This window comes from Dinoponera quadriceps, unplaced genomic scaffold (assembly GCF_001313825.1).
Source record: "Dinoponera quadriceps isolate SergipeBrazil2010 unplaced genomic scaffold, ASM131382v1 scaffold2076, whole genome shotgun sequence".
In the NCBI taxonomy this organism is placed as follows: Eukaryota; Metazoa; Arthropoda; class Insecta; order Hymenoptera; family Formicidae; genus Dinoponera; species Dinoponera quadriceps.
The window spans coordinates 336,977-351,202 of record NW_014556116.1 but is presented as its reverse complement, the minus strand read 5'-3'; the positions used below and the strand labels follow the sequence as shown (position 1 = coordinate 351,202).

Genomic DNA, 14,226 nt, shown 5'->3' with positions numbered 1-14,226 from the left:
AATATAATAAATATATGCATATATCATGTGTATATTTTAAGTAACAATATACACATGTAAATATATGTATAGATTGTTTTACGTGATTGCATTTTATGATTGTTGAGCGTGTTTCTTTGAAACTTCAATGTAATACCTAACTTTAATTTCTCTCTTGATATCATCTTTAGTATAAAAAGATATGTACATATTATTTTTTATTTATGTCCGTATTGTTATTTGTTCAACAGTTGTTATCTTCTAAATATTCGAGATTCAGTTAGAACAAATTGCATGTTGTTTTATTCGTTTTATTCTTCATCTATATATCTTTTAGTAATATCAATTTGAAGATTTCACACATGCACTCGCTTCTTGCAAATAACAAATACAAAAGTATTTTTCAAGTGAATTAAAAACTCAATATAATACTTAACATTGAAAGAATTTGAACATTTTCTCTGCTAATGCAGCCAGTTTATCTATGAAGAATAGACCATTGGTCTGTTCTTTTTAGCTGCACTGTTCAAGTGTGCTTTAAGTTGTGGCGTTTTCGAGTTGCTGATCAACCCGACTCAGGGTCAGTGATGCCAACGTTGGCATCACTACTTTCTCGGCTGAATGCTCGGTGATTGTTTTTGTTGATTTTTGTTTCAAACATCTTCGGGACAGTGAGATTATTTGTAACTACATCTAAGCACTGAAAAAAGTTATAGGCTTCCAGTAGTCTGCTCTACAAAATAATTGTGATTGAAACGTGTGAGAAATTATATATTTTGCAAGATGTCGTTATTTCACGGATACAACGAAATACCTAAACCTGACAGTAAGTATCTACAGGTTTTTTAATATAGTTTTGTGTAAAATACCGTATGTCTAAGATACTGTATTTTCAATATAGAATTTGTAAATAATATATACAGAATTGAAAATGTACCATAAAATAATCAACTGTCTTATAATTATAGATGTAATGACAATGCCTATATCACCATGCAAAACAACTTACTTTAATCCCAAGGGACATAAAAAGCCAAAGGGATTATCAATAAGATCTGATTCAGATATGAACGTATTTCATAACACACTTCCAACTAGTGCAAAAGAAAATACAGGTAATCCCAAAGAATCGAAGATCTCGAAATCTAAGATAGTAAAACAAGATAACTCTGGACATCAAACTTATTCACTAAAGGTAATCTTATCAAGAATAATAAAACTAGGAGTTTCATACTTTCAAAATATTTGTTGAAAATTAATCATGCACACGCAAATGCATAATTTATAGTAAAATGTTTCATTCAAATTCATGGATTTATTCATTGTGTACTCGTCTGTAATTTTTACTAAAAGTAGAGTATTTGCGATGTGTCTTTCTGTGAGAACAGGGAAAATTTTCTAACTATGAATATCGGAGCACTGAAGGAGAGAAAAGAGAAATTGACAAAGACAAGAAAATGGAAAAAGTATTAAGTGATACGATCTTTAAAGCCCCAATACCTCCTGAAAAATTTGCCAAACAAATCCGCGAGCCAGAAAATTTAGCACATTTTTATAATGCTCAATATGAATTCGGTATGTAGATAATTATATGGGTATGTAGATAAACAATTAGCTACACCATACTGGTGGAATTATTCTTGCTTACTTCTGTTATCAATTAATTTTCTGTAGATTATAAATGTGTTGAAACTATGGAACAAGGATTTATGGATCTACTTCTGGAAGTGAAAGATGACATAATGCCTTGTGAAAAGGAAGGTCAGGCTTGAGAATATCAATATCATATAACATGTAAGTTGTTTTATGTGACTTGTCAATTTTTTATTGCAGATTTGGAAACATTACTACCTGTGGAAATTCCTGAAATTATTCTTCCTAGTTTCTTTGATGAAGAATATATGGAACTTCCATCTCCCGAGCTACCATACATATCCGACGAAGATATCTTTTACTAGGGGTAACTAAGGGTAATACAGGTTTGTTTGAGATTTTTTACTTTTCAATGTAAAATGAATACTTGTAATTAAAGTAATATTCTCGTAGTACGTTCTTTACAATGAGAGGTATTTTTATATCGATAGATATGGTTAAAGTATTATAGTAATTAAGTGTAGAACGGTAGAAAGAAAAAGTAAGAGTGTGTTATTTATTTATTTATTTTTTATTTATTAATGAAACATTTTTTTATTTATAAATGAAATAAACGGTTCAGCGAAACAACAGTTGAACAAACAGTTTATCATATTAAATTGTACTATTAGATTAAACTTTACTTTTTTTTTAATCTGTTACACTAAACTGTTTGTTCAACGCAAACTGCGGTCTCCGTTAAGTTACGTAACATTTAAGAATACTGCGGAAAAAATAATACATTCTTGCAATTTATAAGCGTTTTTTTCAAACATTTCAATGTTCAACTATTAATGCGAAAATGTCAGCGTTATTAGATTCCGACAAAGCTACATTCCTGATTCAATATTAAACAAAAATTACTTTCGTAATCCTAGATTTTTTGTATTGTGTTATCTCTGCATTGGGTAGCACAGAGAAAGCGAGTTTAGTTTTACGTCGAGCTTGCTACATCGTGCTTGTGGCGACTTTGTTTTCTTGAGATCTCGTCGTGTAATAAATATTAAACAATAGCGCAATAATCGTTAGAAAAGAAATCCGCGTCAACGACGTCCTATTCAGCTTGCGATTAAGATATTTGCGACGTATGATTAAGATGTTCGTAATGCATAATCATTTGGCGGGTGTAGAAGCTGCCGCTTCGAGGGCTCGTTTCTCCTCGGACAACAAGGTGATCTTCTCGCCGTATTTTTCCCGAAGACTTTGAAACAACGACAATTGAGTTTCGTATTCTTTTTTGAGATCAGCGTTCAGTCGCATCGCCGCGTCCATCTTGCTGATCATTGCGTTGTGCCGGTCGCGTTCCTCCGCTATCTTCCGCTCCATGCTATCGACTTCGGTCTGCAACGTGTGTCACGTGTGTTAAGGTTTAAGTAATAAATGTTAATTTTGAACGAAATTAGGACAAATATACACACAATATTAAACACGGATATTTATTTTTTATTTTTCTTATTAATGCTTTAGATTCATCAGTCAGTTGAGCTAATAGGGCTGCACACATGATATATATATATTTGTTAAATATTCAACATTTAAATATTTGACATAACATTCTTAGAATATTGCAAGAATATTATTTCAATAATTAATAATAATATTCATGTAATATTCTACGAATATTACGCGTTCATAGGGTTCTTGTTACAAGTATAGCTGTGTCGTGCATTCGCGAAACGTCGTCAGCGAATTCACGAGATCAGCCGAGGCTGATCGAAGGCTCACCTGAAGCTGCTTCACCTCCATATTGCGAATCTGCAGGAGGTCGCGCGTGATGGACACCACCTCCTTCAGCGAGGTCACCTGATTGTTCAAGGCGTTGATCTGATTTTCCTGGCTCGCGACAATCTGATTCCTCTCCTCGTACATCAACGCGGTTTGCGCCAGTTGGCCCCGCAGTTGGTCCACCGATCGTTGCAGGCCGGTCTCGTCGCCGGCATGACGCGTCGTCGCGTTGTAGGTCGTTTGCAAGACAGCCAGCTTCTTCTCCGTGTCTTCCAACTTCTTTCGGTAAGCGTCGCGCTCCTTCGTCCTGCTCTGTTGGTCAAGGATCGTCGGCGTTAGAGTCCACACGAAGAGAATCGGGAAGTCGTCGTCTACTAGCTAGTTCGAACTTTGCTGTCACTAAAAGAGTTACAATAGCACCGATATTTGGCGCGTTCTGAGCTGATTATTCCTCCGGATCTGAAAAACTTCCAACAGTTGCCAAATAAACGTTCTACTGAACGTCGACATCAGCTGCCCCTATTTCAAAGATACATTTTAGCTGTCGCAGTTAGATTTCAGCTCCTATAACTAATTCTTTCTCTCAAATGATACGCGCGAGGAACGCGACAAACGACTCGACCAACTCGCTCTTCGCTAAACACAAGATTAACCGGATGGTCAAGTCCACGGGGTGAGTCGTTTCTCCAGGGACACTTCTCATCTTCCGAGGATTTCCTCACCCTAACTTGCTCCTCCAACTGCGACACAGAGGCCGCGTTGTCGCCTTTCGCCTGTGCGATATTTCGCTCTGAATTATCGTCCGCCTATGACAAACGAGACACTAAATGAATCATTCGGAATTCGATGACTCGCGCGTTATTCGATTTCTTTTGAACCACACACTTACCTTCTTTTCATCGGGTGGCTGTGCCGATGCTGGCTGACAGGCCGCCGCAGTTGCGTCCTTCTCGGGATCCTCCGCGTTCGTATCGGTAGTCTTCGTGCCGGAATCAGCGACTCCTTCGGCAGGCTTGTTAGCTTCCGCTCCTGTCGATATTGGATGATTCATTTCCACGGCGACATTTTCCGACGTTATCTCGACGTGTGCCGGTTTAATCGCAGCCGCCGACGACGAATCGTCGATACTTCGGTTGGTCTTCGTGACTTCGATCACCGGTGCGTCTCCGCCAGCCGTCGGCGTCGGTCCCTCCATTTTAGACGTATCTTTGCAAGGATAAAATCTATAGTCTCCGATCACGACGATCAATTCAGTCAAATGAATAAGAAACAAACAAAACAAACAAGCACGGTAACGGCGAAATCGAGAAGATAATCGAAAAATCGCACGAAAGTTAGGTGGAATGGACGACTGATATTCTTTTTACTTCTGCTGTTTTCATTTATCACAAATCACGCTTTTCGCCGTATTTCAGAGTTATTTGTTATTAATTTTCCCCCCCGCTTTCTTATTTTTCTTGTCTTGATTGATGCGAGTAATAATGTATGTACGTTACGCAGTGCTCCGTTAAGATGTTGATGCCTTGGAAATCGTTGAAACGCCCGTTAAATTTCTCTGATTTTTTAGGAAGGATTATCACTGCGATCGCGAATGTTCGTGCTTTACATCGACAAATTTTATCGGAAAGTATATATACATATATTGAATATTTCTCTCTTCTCGAAATACCTCTGCCGAAACTTCACTGTTGTCCGAAACGACTGGCTTCCACGACTAGGCAAGAGCGTTGAAGTATTTTTGGCCATCCTCCGTTCGTTCTATTTTAAGCTACATCTCGTTTATACGTCACTTATACATTAAAGATACTCATATATTTACATATAACAAATAGTCTATTTATTATATACATAATATTATATATTATAATCTATTCAAATGAAATATATAATATATGTATAATATTTCGGATTATTTTTATATATATGTGTATTCTCCCTACATCGTTTTATGTATTGGATCGTTTAATTATACATAATAATTTTTCCAATTATTCTATATTATATTATATTAACATTAATTTAATATTACGAAAAATAGTATCTTTCATAAAAAAAAAAAATATTTATTTCTAATTTTTTGAATGCACTTGAAAAAGGTTGTCAATTTAATATTTGTAATTTTTCTGGTAAATTATATTTATATCTTCTAGAAGATACTATGTTTATTGAATCAAATATTTAATAAATTTTAATATGTATATTGATATACAGCATTATTTAAAAGTAAAATTGCATCTAATCTATGCTCTATATAAATTTTTAAATAAGAATTAAAAAACCGGCTTTTCATTAAATTTTACTATTTCAAAATAAAACTCATACTAAATAAAGATACATTACACATAAAAACTAAACATATTACTTTCGGTCTCAAGAAAATCTCGCCTGTAAAAAAATATAAATCATACATAGAATTTTTATCTGATTTGAAAATATCTTGCGCGAAATGCATCTCTTGACGTCGTTTAAATTAAACGCACATATAGCCCTCAACATGGCTGATCGTCACGTAATCGATTACCGCTACGTCAAAGGAACTAGCATTACTACGAGCTACTATCGTAACTGCATATGAGGTGCTGAATCCTGAAATTCACTACCATTGCTAAAAATCTATAGTTTATGTATATTACATATAATATCATAATGATATATTTTTTATGAAATTGCATTTCTATGATTATCTTCTTAAATATAATTATGGTAAACAATGAAGAACAAGGAATACGCGTTGAACACTTCATAAACGATTTCCCAAGATATAAACGTCAATTAAAGGATTAAGTTTGGAAAAAGTATACTTATTAATTTTTGTAAAATCTTACGGAAATATTCCAAACACTGGCCTCATCTTTATTAAATTTATTTGACATAATCCGTACAGGGATCCACATGGATTGTTACCTTGGATTTTTAACGCAAATCTCCAATGGATTCCATATGAATCTCCTATATGAATTCCCACCTAGTTTTTTCCAACAGGAAATTATACCGGCCATTTATATATAACCTTCGTATGAAATGGGTGGAAACTAACTTAGCTCAGGAGTGGTTGGACCGGTTGCTATTCATTTTTTTGTCGAAATGGTTCTTCCCTCGTCACAGAAACTTCAGCCCAAATAGAATAAAAGAGAAATCGAGACTATATTTGCAAGGCGGAGTTAATATTTGAAACGCCCAATAAGCAACGGGATCAATACATAGTGGAACAAAATGGAGAAAATCTGACCAAAACTTTTAATTATTTTTATATAACCGTATTATATATGGATTCACGTGTATTTTGAAAATATAAGTTATCTAGTTCTGTTTCTGCGCTTGCTAAAGGTTGATTGTTCCAATTTCTTGGTAAGATTTATTAATCGGTTCTACTATGCGACGTAAGCCTGACTTGTTTTCTCTGCCACATGTTTTGATTCGCTCTTCTACGCACGGAGCGAATTGTGTTGAATCAGTTTTACTCACCTAAGTAATCTTTTACTTTTTAAATATCCAAATTTTTTATCACCGTCTACTTTTATGTGATATTGATTCATAAAAATAATAAAAATATTCTTCTCATTCTACGTTTTCGCGGGAAAAAAACACTTTTGTGATCTTTGCATACTTTAATGAGCACAACATAATATGCGGTATACCAGCCAGCCAAATATAATGCCAGATAACATGAAAGAAACGTTAGTTATACTGATGAAAAGATAAAGAAAGCTTAGCCGTCTCATTCTCCGTTTAATACTCTGAAAATACGCAATAAAACGATTCAAGGACATCGACGTCCGTTCGGAAACCATGCTACAGTTAAAAAAGCATTCCTCTTCCTTTTTATAGTTTTATCGTGCAGCTCGCAATGATTTCAATATTGATGAATTATTTTAACTTATATAAGAAAAAGTTAATTAGTTGATCTATTTTTTAAATTAAGTTTAGTTTAAGTTAAATGTTAATCCATTCAAAATGAACCAAGTTAAGTTAAAAGTTATTAACTTTTGAACTTTTAACTGAGGAACTAGTTATTACTTAACCCTGATGTTAACAATAATTGTCAATAAAATAATGAGATCTCAATCGCCGTGTTCTCGAATGTCGATGTATCGGCGATATGTCGCCTTTTTCCTTCTGCGACGCGGCCAAGGGAGAAAATCTTGTATAACACGTGTCGCCGTATGAACACGCATGCCTCGTAAACCACTATCAGTAAGTAAAAATCCATCAACAGCGTGGATTCCGCACAATGACGGCGATAAATTAGCCGAATCGCACACCATGATATTACCACTCGGCCTAAGCCGAGTAACTTTCTTGTAAGAATCCCGTAACACGCGGAACTTGGCGGGAACGAGATAGAGTCGCTATTTAAAACGCCGTCGTAAATATTATGCAATCGCAATTAATACCTCTCGTGTGTGTTTGCCGTAGATATCGTGTACGCTACAACGTTGTCGCGCCGACTCCGTGACACGTATGACCCAGTAAGCAAGAAACATTAAATCAATTTTTTAAAACGTTAATTTTATGTGGATTTTACAAACATTTTGTCATAATATCTTACATATGTTTTCAAACTGTTACTTGATAATGTTATATTTTTAAATACGGCGTAGAGACATTATTTTTAATGTCGAATATTGTCCACAGTAACGTTGTGTGCAACATTAAGAACTACATATTTGAAAATGTTACATGTTACAAAATAACATTGTGATAACGTTGTATTAACGATTTCTTGCTTACTGGAGCTTTTAATCGGCGCACGTTTAATCGCATCAAATTCAACTTCTTGATTCGACTCTCCTCTCGGACTTCTTTTACACATACGCGCACTCTTCGATCCGCACGCCGATTCCATGATTTCATTCAGCCGGCCGATTCGACATGAAATCCTCTTCGCGATAATCCGACAAGCGACAATTATTATTATTACGCGCTGTCAGGATCTAATGTTAATGTTCGTCGATTAAACGTTTGAACTTCCGCGAGCATATAATGCCGAGCTTTCCGCGGGGCCCGTGAGGACGAAGGGCTTTTAGGTACTAATTTTATGTAAAGTTATGAGACGCCGGCGGTGCTCCGATGTGCCATCACGCTTCCCGCAGGTGCTATAATCAAGAGCTCGCTCGCTCGCTCGCGCTTCACGACCGCCGTGTGCTGCAGTATAACTAAATATTCTGCCTCAGGAATCCCGGACTCTTTCGGAGATGACAGAGATTCCCCGCGAAAACAGCCAACTGCGGAGACCCTTCTGCAGAGAGGAACCGAGATCCGTTCTTTCGTAGGACCGAAAATGGTGAGAGCTAGGGAGACCGAAGGCTTCAAAGTCACACAAAACTAACGTCTCAGTTAAGGTAGTCGGTCCGTAAATTTCTCTCCCCGAGGATCTCTTCGAATTTTAACAGCATATCCTAATCGAAACAGAATCGAAGCCGAGATAATTGAAGTCAAAGTCACGTATATCGCAGGTATGAAAGAAGGCTTTCATTATCACATTTTCAATTCTAGCAACCAAACTATTCTCGGGGTTTTGATAAAAATAATGAGAAGACTTGTGAAAGAGACTTGTGGAGATGTTGTGAAAAAAAAAAAATCACAAGATTGTTGAACATTTACTTTTACTTACAGAAATTGACACGTTGAGTACACAATTTCCGATACATTTGAAATGCGTGACGACTTATCTGTAAGGATTTTTTTCTGAAAGCTAATGGATGCAGTTACATTCAAGCGTACAATGATATTATGAAATATCGTTATACATCCTCTCTTAGTCGGTATGTAAAATGTGTGTGACGATAAACCCCGGTCTTCCCTTCCGCGAAGGTGGGTTTCACGAGAACGTTCGAGCGGAGCCGGTCGTTTTATAGATATACAAGAATACGCTGAATGAAACTTTTATGCAAACGATCAATAGCGATGCGAATATATACGTATGTATTATAATATACGCATAGACGCGTGCATATGTATCGCATTTAACAAGTCTAGTTAACTACGAATGCTACGAAAGATGTATCGTCGGACAACACATAAATAAGCGTGCAACGGACAAACACTACGCGCGCGCCTTCAGCGGCGACGTGTTTATGACGCCGTAAAAAAATAAAAATAGGAAACATTTTTACAGGCTGATCATTAAAGCCGACTCGCGAGGCGAGGCTACGAAGATGTCCGTCAATTAATGTCTGCGGGCTCACGTAACTATATCTCTCCCGGCGTGCATAACGCGAGGGGTATATCGAGCCGCCTTCGTCCGATCAAGCCATTCTTTCCGCCGCCGCGCGCGCGCGCGCTCATCGCAAGACCCGTCCTTCATTATCTATTCTCTCTCTCTTGTATTTAACGGCACGATTTTAAGAGCCGTGTATGCCATATTTTTGCCATCTTCATCGAAAGAAAAGCTACACGTTCGGGACTCGCTCGCTATGTAGCGTCGTTCGGTCTTACTTGGTTATTTTCACGAGAAAGAAGAAGTGCACCATTACATTATTCTTATGAAACATGTTCAATGTGCAACATATCGCGAGGTAGATATTGTGAGGCTTGACGACTTTTTGGGAAAGGAAGTAAATATAAATCAATTTCTTCGACAAGTGACTACTTTGCACAGAGAAAGGTACAATAGTTATGTATTTTATTGTCGGCCATTGACTGGCGTTATCCTTCTAACCACTCAATAAATTTCAAGTGTACACACTTCAACCTCTCCTTGTCGTAAAAAGATTATCGTTATGGTGTAGAGATAATAGCGAATAATCAGAGTTGCGCTACCCAATTTTATTGTTTTACGGATGGCACACTCCTTCGCAAAACATACTTCTTTTATCATATCTCGTATTGTCATACGATGCAGATTAATGGCTCGTTGATTAACCGTTCGAATGTCAAACAGTGTAATCGCGCTCTTACGCTCTCACGCTTTATGCGAAAAAAAGCAGTATCATATTCTCTGGTTTCACGCGTTTTCATAATTTTATATGATAATTGTTATTTAGTATTTGAGAATAGTTACAATAAGATTGTGCATTGATGTATTTTTCGAATGTACGCGGAAAAAGAAGAGCTGGCTGGAATTTGTGGCCACATCGTGGCGCTCGGAAATTATCTTCGATTATAGAGGCGCAATAAATGTTTTCGGGCGATTTGATCTATTAGATTATCCTGATAGGAAGCATTCTTGTCACCACCGGCCGACGAAAATTCGGTGTCAAACGAATGAGCTTGAATGGAGTTGGGATAATAACGCAAACCGGATCGTAACACTTTGAGAAGTGTGTAAATGTAGCCCTCCTCTTCTTTTATGGAAGGGATCGGAATCTTTATGGAATGGACTATCGTACGCGTACGCAACGTGATAGAATATTAATATTATTTGAGACACTCGATGTAAGATACATTATGGGGTAAATATAATTTCGCTTGAGAAACCGTGAACGAAACGCACACTTTCGTCGAGCGTGTTCTTGAAAGCGTGAACAAGTGGAAAAATTACAAACGATAAAAGTTTGTGTTTTCTCCGTAAAAGGTGCAATTTCTTGCGGAAGCAAAAAGAAGGTTCAATTTTTAAATAATACGGATCCGTATATGTAACGAAATATATTGGACGGTTGACAAGGAAAAGGGGGATGTTCGTAAGAAAAATTTGGTGAAAAGAAAAAGAAAATAACAAATTCTTTGAGAAAATTTTTTGTTTCTATTAATTGCACCAACTAGATAAGATTTAATCTATCAAGTTTACATAAAAGTATTTAAATAAAAGTCAAGAGTTTTCGTATGCAGGTATGGCATTTTTTTCTTTGAAAAGAATAATGTTTACACAACAACGAAATGTTATATATAAAAATCACTAGTCTTACACGTTATCTTACAAATGTTAAAACGAATGTACGGCTTAAAAAGACGTCGGTTCACTTCAATTATACAAAAAAAAATGCACGACAATGCTTAAGTTTCGAAACAATATTGAGACAATTCATTTGCGAAGATACGCAGAACAAATTATACTGTTTTAGAAGGACAGGGCGTTAACTAGCACTTCATGAGCGTCCAAATATCATAGTTAAAAGCCACTTTAGATTGAAATGCGTCTCACCACAATACGTCGTTTCAATACGTCGTAGTTTATTGTTTATATTATATTATATATATTTATTTTGCGCGTTGCTTTCTAACCAACATGAATAATTCTAACAAAATATACAGAAAGTATAAACTGTGGCATGCAAAATAATTTTTTGGCCGAACTGATCACAAGGACGGTTTATAACGGACATAAACCCTTAGCTTTTTCTAAGTCTAGTTCTAAGTCCTAAGTTACAACCTTAGATAACACGTGAAGAAATTTTTGTGAAATTTAGGTTACAATTTTTGTTAGAAATTGAGTGACAGCTTAGAACTTAGTGCAGAAGACTAAGGACTTACTACACCTGTTGTAAATCCAGTGTAACGCGATTATTACGGTAGCCAGGACAAAACAAATCCTTTATATTGAGCCTCGGCTTCTTTCGAAAAATTTTTATTATGTTGCTTTAAATCACATGCATGCGACGACCTGCCAGTTTCTTCATAACCTGTCATGACTCTTTTGGTATTTATTAATAGTTATTGATACTTCAAACGACTACTTCTCTAGTGAATTGCTTCGCCTAAGTTTTGTCTGTCGGAGTATATCACATATGTAAACAGAAGTTTTATATTGATTATTTTATATATAACCATTATGAGTTATCAATGGGCTGCAAAAAAATGTTATCGTTATTATATAATAAAAATAAATATAAATAAATATATATGGAACAGAAAGATAAAGTCATTGCATATCAATTAGACTGATTGAAAATGCGTCACATGTAATGACGAAACAATAATAAAATAATATAAAATATATAGAATGAAAAAAATAAATTCTATAGAATAAAATAATTGCGGAAATAAATAAAGTAAAATAATATTCAAACTAATTGGGAGCATTTAAAAACTGTTTAACTGTAGACTAATAACATAATTTCTTAGAAAATACGATTAATTTTTTAAATAGAATTACTTGAATTTTTTTTCACAAATTCAAAACTGACGCTATGCATAAGGATAAGTTACGAACGTTACAGATTTGTTATTGTCATGTAGAATAATTCGTTGCACAAAGATGCTCGTTTCTCGATACACTAATCGTAAAGTATCTAGAGTTTCCCACTTCGACTTAAATAAACATAATAAACATATACAATGATTATATCGATCTTAATCACAGTCGCGATAAACTCGAGTTTTCGGCTCTAAATCATTTACACGGCGAAATGATTTATGAACTTCTGGCACGGTTTATAATTGTTATACATTCCGGCGGCTACTGTATGTATGATTTTGTTACGACCATGCAATAAAATAATATATTACACGAATCCACCGGTTGGAGCTGCAGATATACGATACGTGCGGTGTAAGACATACGTGCGATTATGATATTATCTTTGATCATTCTTTTGATAATATAGACTTAGAAAAAGTGTATTATGATATTATCTTTGATCATTCTTTTGATAATATAGACTTAGAAAAAGTGTATTTAATAGTTTATTACTGTTTACGTCGTTTATTCCTTAAATTTCAAGTAATTGTATTAATTTTATTAATTTTCTCTACGCTGAATAAAATATAGTATTTGCAGATATCGTCAATAAAAATATTTCGCTGTAAATAGATATTGCTTTTGCAAATTTAATAAACAATGAAATATACAAGCGTAAAAGTTTTATATTATATACATAATCATATATTACATTTTATATTTCAACGAATAGTCTCTTTAATATCTTTTTAATTTCTCTCTACAATATATATATAGTATATAATCAATTTTGCATTACGTCAATATTCAAATATAAAGTTAAAAGATGCGTACTTAAAATTCGTCTTATGTTCAATAAAGCGCTCGCCTGCATTCAACTCAGTTATGAGTTTGTTCGGACAATGATTGGATTACAATGTAAATTTCGCAGTTTCCTTCAGTCTAAGTACATTGCAAAAGAATTGCAGTGGACCATTTTTAATACAAAATTTTTACACATATTCGACTTCAACTGATCAACTTGCCAAAAAAAGAACTGAATTTGTTTACTCGTTTTACTTTCAGCGCTTTGTGTTCGAAGTTCATTACAGTTTGCCGAGATGTTGCCGAACAGGCAGGGACTGACTGGTCCGCGCAAACAAAGAAATGTCTACCTCCTTGTGCAAGAAATTTGTTGGATTGCTATTCACAAAGCAACCTCGTGACGCACGACGAATTATCTTTCTTAAGTCAGAAGTACAACGTAGTACAGGCAGACACAAATCTCCAACGAAGAAAATAACAATCTAAGCAAGTCCAGCGCAAAAACAAGGGAGAATGAATTTTTATTAATAACTGAGAAGAGTCTCGATCTCCCGAAGGTGTAAACTGAAGCGCAACTCGTCGAGAGATGGTGGGGAGGCCGCGAGGGCCGCCTTCTCGCTTCTCTTTCTGTTAACGGGCGATATCTTCGAGGGTAGGAACATTCCCGTCGAACGCCATTACGCTGAATAACGCAGGTAGACCGTTGCGATTGGCCGAGCAGAAGTGTCTGGTGGGGATACCAGACCGCTCGTGGGCGGACGATATGCGCAGCCGTTAAATACCTGATGTGGAGACCGCTCACAAGCTCTGAGCAGCTGACGGTCGTCACATTGCGAATTCTTTCGGCAGTCAGCATAGAGCCGTTCTATCGCTAGTACGTTCGCCTAATCGCGCTCGCGAAGTTCCACCTGTTCTTGACACACCTTCGGTCTGTGATGACCCGACACGTGATACCCTGAGTTGTGACGGCGTGAAAAGTTGACGGATTCTCCTCACGCTCGTCCTCCCATAGTGAAAGAAAGTGAAGA

The 14,226-nt window shown here is 36.0% G+C and overlaps 2 protein-coding genes across 5 annotated transcripts; one reads left to right on the top strand and one right to left on the bottom strand.

The window, feature by feature from the left end:
• The first annotated feature begins 33 nt into the window (after nt 1-33).
• On the top strand, nt 34-2,330 carry LOC106746630. Its single transcript, XM_014623416.1, has 5 exons — nt 34-805; nt 948-1,174; nt 1,368-1,554; nt 1,654-1,740; nt 1,813-2,330. The coding sequence occupies exons 1-5, from the start codon at nt 763-765 to the stop codon at nt 1,935-1,937; spliced, it is 669 nt and encodes a 222-aa protein (XP_014478902.1). The 5' UTR covers nt 34-762; the 3' UTR covers nt 1,938-2,330.
• On the bottom strand, nt 2,123-5,093 carry LOC106746628 (neurofilament heavy polypeptide-like). 4 transcript variants are annotated; one of them, XM_014623414.1, is made up of 5 exons: nt 5,006-5,093; nt 4,226-4,542; nt 3,990-4,142; nt 3,337-3,648; nt 2,123-2,952 (listed from the first exon to the last, which is right to left on the bottom strand). In XM_014623414.1, exons 2-5 carry the CDS (start codon nt 4,529-4,531, stop codon nt 2,725-2,727), a joined length of 999 nt encoding a protein of 332 aa, XP_014478900.1. In that variant the 5' UTR covers nt 4,532-4,542; nt 5,006-5,093; the 3' UTR covers nt 2,123-2,724. The 4 variants fall into 4 exon arrangements, with proteins under 4 accessions (XP_014478900.1, XP_014478898.1, XP_014478899.1 ...); XM_014623412.1 differs by lacking the exon at nt 5,006-5,093 and adding an exon at nt 4,974-4,998; XM_014623413.1 differs by lacking the exon at nt 5,006-5,093 and adding an exon at nt 4,974-4,998 and having other exon boundaries at nt 4,059-4,142.
• Nucleotides 5,094-14,226: the final 9,133 nt, after the last annotated feature.